The 4,652-nt window shown below is 48.8% G+C and overlaps 1 protein-coding gene across 1 annotated transcript; it reads right to left on the bottom strand.

Moving 5' to 3' along the window:
• Window positions 1–575: 575 nt before the first annotated feature.
• On the bottom strand, window positions 576–4,423 carry CHAC1 (ChaC glutathione specific gamma-glutamylcyclotransferase 1). The gene is made up of 3 exons (XM_053291261.1): window positions 3,923–4,423; window positions 3,276–3,311; window positions 576–2,141 (listed from the first exon to the last, which is right to left on the bottom strand). The coding sequence occupies exons 1-3, from the start codon at window positions 4,193–4,195 to the stop codon at window positions 1,716–1,718; spliced, it is 735 nt and encodes a 244-aa protein (XP_053147236.1). The 5' UTR covers window positions 4,196–4,423; the 3' UTR covers window positions 576–1,715.
• Between the last annotated feature and the right edge of the window lie 229 nt (window positions 4,424–4,652).

The raw sequence follows: 4,652 nt of genomic DNA, 5'->3' as shown, positions 1-4,652 counted from the left end.
GGGTTTCACTACCCTAAAGTATGTAAAAGACATCTCCAGTTTGTGAGTCATGTGGTGGCTCACAGATGCATTATGGATCAGTGTGTCACTCAGCTAGCCACGGTGAGTATGAAGGATCATATGGCATAACAGACTGAGGCCTTCCCCACCCCCAACCTCCTGCTGTGGGTGCTTATGACATGAATATACTGTACCAGGCAAAACTGAAATGGTACTGGAAGGATCTAGAAGAGCATTCAACTGCTGGGCCAGCAGCCCTAAATGCACCAAACCATAAAATCCTTCCTGTAATACAGCATTTAGAGCCAGTTCAGGTTAGTTGCTTATGGAGCACAGAGGTTTCAGGTTATCTAATGCAGCCAACCCTATGCTACCAAGGGAAGGAAAAATCATTGAAAGTTGTGGGTCTCTTCACAACAAAGGCTTGGAAACTCTTGCATTGCAACACCTGAAATGTAGGAGTCACATTTTCTTCTCCATATATGTTCACCAGAAATTATCTGGCAAAGGCCAACCATTATTTTTAATGGTAGGATTTCTTTCTCAGAAAAAAGTTCCCTTCACGGCTACAACTCTTATGATGTCAGTTTGGTTTATTTCTAGGAACAAGAGACACACAGTTCTTCCTTAAGTACACAAACAAAAGTAGTGTCAAGTTTTAGGAGCTTTTTTACTTGGGAAACTTTATTCCAAGGTAAATAGCAGCATCCCTCAAACATGGTGTTTGAAGGAGAGAACTCATTCTTTTCTAGCCCATGTTGTTCAGCCAAGTCTCTGGCCACTACTCAGGACTTTCCTCCATGTGCAACATCATTCAGCTGCCTTGGCATGTTTTTGTATATTAAGTCAAAGGCTGCTGTGTTGATCAAAATGTCATTGGAACTGACCTATGGTATAGTGGGTGGGTGGGAGTCCCCATCTTTAAAACAGTATTTACACCCCACGGTCACAGAAGAGAGATGTGTGGTAGAGGGAGCAGAAGGGGAAGAACGATATTGTGTATATCAGAAATGCACTACATAGAGATACTATTTGCAGAAAGCTACCTTAAGGGAACAGCCTGTAGCAGCAAACTGATTAGACGTTCCTGTACTTAAGGCAGCAAGACTGCTCTAAAAGCAGAAGGCACAGACTCACACACATACTTGTAATGGCCCTTGCACTGCAGAGCATCTTCTAGGACATGAGCAAACAATCGGACACTTTCCTTTAAATGAAATATATATATATATGTATATATATTCATTACAATAAATACATTTTCAAGTTTTATAAAAAAACAACAACAGAGCATTAACTGTTCTTTTAAGACAGGTCTGTTTGGCCCCAACTGAGCCTACAGAAGGCAAAGCAAGTTCATATTGCACTGGAACCCCGGCACATGCGTTAAGTTCAAGTCACTGTAATGGAGGTGGGAGAGGGAGAGAAAGACCAATTCCTTGGGCTTAAAAACATCCAGTAGCCTCTACCACACACCACACTAGTGGCTTTGCCAGTCTGTCTGTGAGGTAGAGCAAAACTCGTAGTGTTTTAACATTGCACCCGAGTCTCTGCTTGTGGGTGGGCAGCATTCAGAAATACTACAAGGAAGGCAGACCAAACCTTCCCCCCACTTGGAAGGTTAAAGGGATTGCTGCACTTGGAATTCCTAAAATAGCAGTAGAGAAAAAGTGTGCCTTGTGTTCATCTCTTATCCTTGGTTAACAAGTCTTCTTTCAGCCCCTCTGGGGGGACACAGTTTCTTCCACTAAGGACTCCTCAGCATGGTATAGGCAAGGCAGGATAGAGATCAGCGCCTCCTCAATGGAGAACAAGTGCTCATCCTCTACCTGAGGGCAGAAATAGCGCATGAAGTCCGCTAGCCGCAGCAGATACTCTATATTATGGCCAGAACGGCCACTGGAAACTATGATCTGTGCTGCAATATCCTCTTCCGATGCTGGCCCGAGGTAGGAGGGGTTCTGAGGGGTAGCGATGTAAACCAGGGCCAGAAAGGGCTCAACAGTCTCTTTCTCCTGAGGATGGAACTTCACCAGCTTGGTGACGTAGCCTCCGAGCACAGCTTCCCGTATGTTTAAATACTTGAGCGAGGCAGCAATTTGATCTCCACAGAGTTCGTAGGCAACACCCCATGTGCACCCCTGGAACGAGAAGTCAAATTTGAATGATTACTTGCTAGCCAGAGGCAGAAATAGAATCACATGCATCACTGTAGCCTACTGAAGCGGCACCAAGTTATTTTTATGTGCATTTGCTCAGCCAGAGGAGAAAGGACCCTGAAAACTATTATCAGGAATAGATTCATTTCCTTCCCAGGAAGCATCCCTGCACTAATGAAAGTCTCTTCATGGCACAAAAGGGGGAAAAAGATGATATGTTTTCTATCCACTTCTGCATAGATCTTCAGGATGCAAACATTCAAGAGAGTAGGCAATCCTCTCCCCCTCTCAGATCTCTGCAAATGTGCAAGTGGTCCAAGAAGCCTCTGACAAGTTCCAAAGTGTTTCACCACCACCCGTCTCTCAGACTCGCATCTCATTTGCACAAGTTTTTGATCCTGCCCTGCTCACTTCACTACACAGCTTAATGATGCAAGCACCCCACAGAGCTGTCTCTACAACCGCCAACTGGAGCTTTCCAGAAGGGAACACTTTTTGCATAGGTGCATATCCTAGTTCTGCAAACAATATGGCTTGCTGCCATGGCCCACCTAGTTATCAAACATTTTGTGGTGGGCTGGTGAAGTTAGATTCATGGTTAAGAGCTAAATGAAGACACTGATCATTCCTTTCACTCGGTTTTAATCTCCATCCTGCCTACTGAGTGATTAAGAGAAGCAGCTTTCACAGAGGCTCTTAGAAGGCCAAGGTACTGACTCAACATACAAAATATTTCCCCCAGAACCATTCTCTTCTTGGGGAATGCAATTAATGTTATCAGTTATCTCCAACTGTCTCAGTTGTCTCCAATTTTCTCTTTCCCCCCCCCCACATGAAAATGGAATCTTGTTATATAAATTGTGCTCTGCTTATCTGAACTACCTGATTATACAGATGTTTTAGGCACACATGCACTATGAAGAACAAGGCAAAACTGATGAAAGGATGTCCAACAATACAATCAAGCTCACCTTGTTTCTCTTCAGGAAAACAAAGGCAGTAAAACTCTTAAGAGTTGTTCTGGCTTATTCGCATCCCCAAAGAAGAAGCTAGACTAAGCCTTGCTATATAGGTATATGCTATAACTGGATAAGAATACAAGTGCTGAATATTTACCTCGTAATCTTCTTGGAGGGTGACCACTCTTCCGGGCTAAAGAAAGACAAGGGGAGAGAGACTGTTTTAATACACTGTATCACGCCAGCCAGAAAGCAACCCTTGCTCACCACTGCCAAGGGTGAGTGATCAATGACGCTAAGGAGACCCACAGCATCAGGACTGCTGCAGGCAGATGAGGGAGGCATGGGCAACGCAAGGGCAAAGGGGACCAACTGATGCTGAGAGCGGCGGTGCTAGCTGACTGAGGAGCTACTCCCACTGATTCCCTCCCCGCGATATTTTCCATCATTATCAAGCCACTAGAATCTCCAGCTTTCCATTCAGTCACCGTTTGGAAATTGATGGTGCATCGGGGCAATCTTTTAGGACGGATAAGGCGAGCTGGGCGGGCTCCGGCTGACTAGCACTGGGGCGGAGAGCCGCAGCTCAAATGAGGACGGCAAATTCAGCCCTGACACGATTGCTGGCTCCCCGACTCCCACACTAGGTATCGCCCCATCCCTTCCCAAAGAGGGCCACCATCGGCAGCAAATGGCCCCTTCCCGAGAGACAGACGCCCATCACCCCCACTCCGCAGGCTGCCTCCTCAGCCCCCCGATCCCCCGTCCATCTCCGACAGCCACCGAGTGCCCCCCTCTCCTCACCATCTTCTCGCTGCCTCGGTGGAAGGTGTCGCCTTGCCAGAAGCGGCGGCTGTAGCCGCGGATATAGCCCACTTTGCGGGAGGTGAATTCGAAATCAGGTCTCCACACCAGCGAGCCGTAGCCGAAGACCCAGAGAGGGGATTTCGGGGGCTCATCTTCTCGAGCAGCGGACTCCTCCTCCTCCTCCTCCTCCTGCCGTCCAGGGGGATGCTGCGTCCCTCCGCTGGAGGGATGCTGCTGCTTCGGATGCTGCTGCAGCGGATCCCGCTTCATGGCGCTGCAGGAGCCCGAGAGAGCTAGCGGCCAGAGAGCTTGCGGATGCGTGCACCGTTGGAGCCGGACTGCGGGGGGCTGGGCTGGGCAGGGGGCGAGCCCGAAGCATCGGCGGATGCTTGGCACGGTGGGTGGCTGTGCCGACACGGGCCAAAGGAGCCTGTGCCAACGCGCCTGCAGTTAATAGCGCAGTCCCACTCGCTCCAGCCCTTTAAATACTAGTCTGCCGGCAAGCTCCGCCCACCTCTACATGAGCATTCTCGGCTCGCACCGCCTGTCCTCCAATCCTCGCCTCGAGCGTCAAGGCAGCCGCGAATTGTCACGCCTATCTGCGGCTCGCGACATTTGGGTTGGTCATAAGGGCCTATCCGTCTTCGCAGAACGCACGAGCGGATTGGCTTCCCCTGCTGCCGGCTGTATCAAGCCGGGATGATGCAACCGGCGGGGAAGCTTTCGA

Source organism: Hemicordylus capensis, chromosome 1 (genome assembly GCF_027244095.1).
Source record: "Hemicordylus capensis ecotype Gifberg chromosome 1, rHemCap1.1.pri, whole genome shotgun sequence".
Taxonomy (NCBI): domain Eukaryota; kingdom Metazoa; phylum Chordata; class Lepidosauria; order Squamata; family Cordylidae; genus Hemicordylus; species Hemicordylus capensis.
This window is presented reverse-complemented; position numbering and strand designations above follow the sequence as displayed.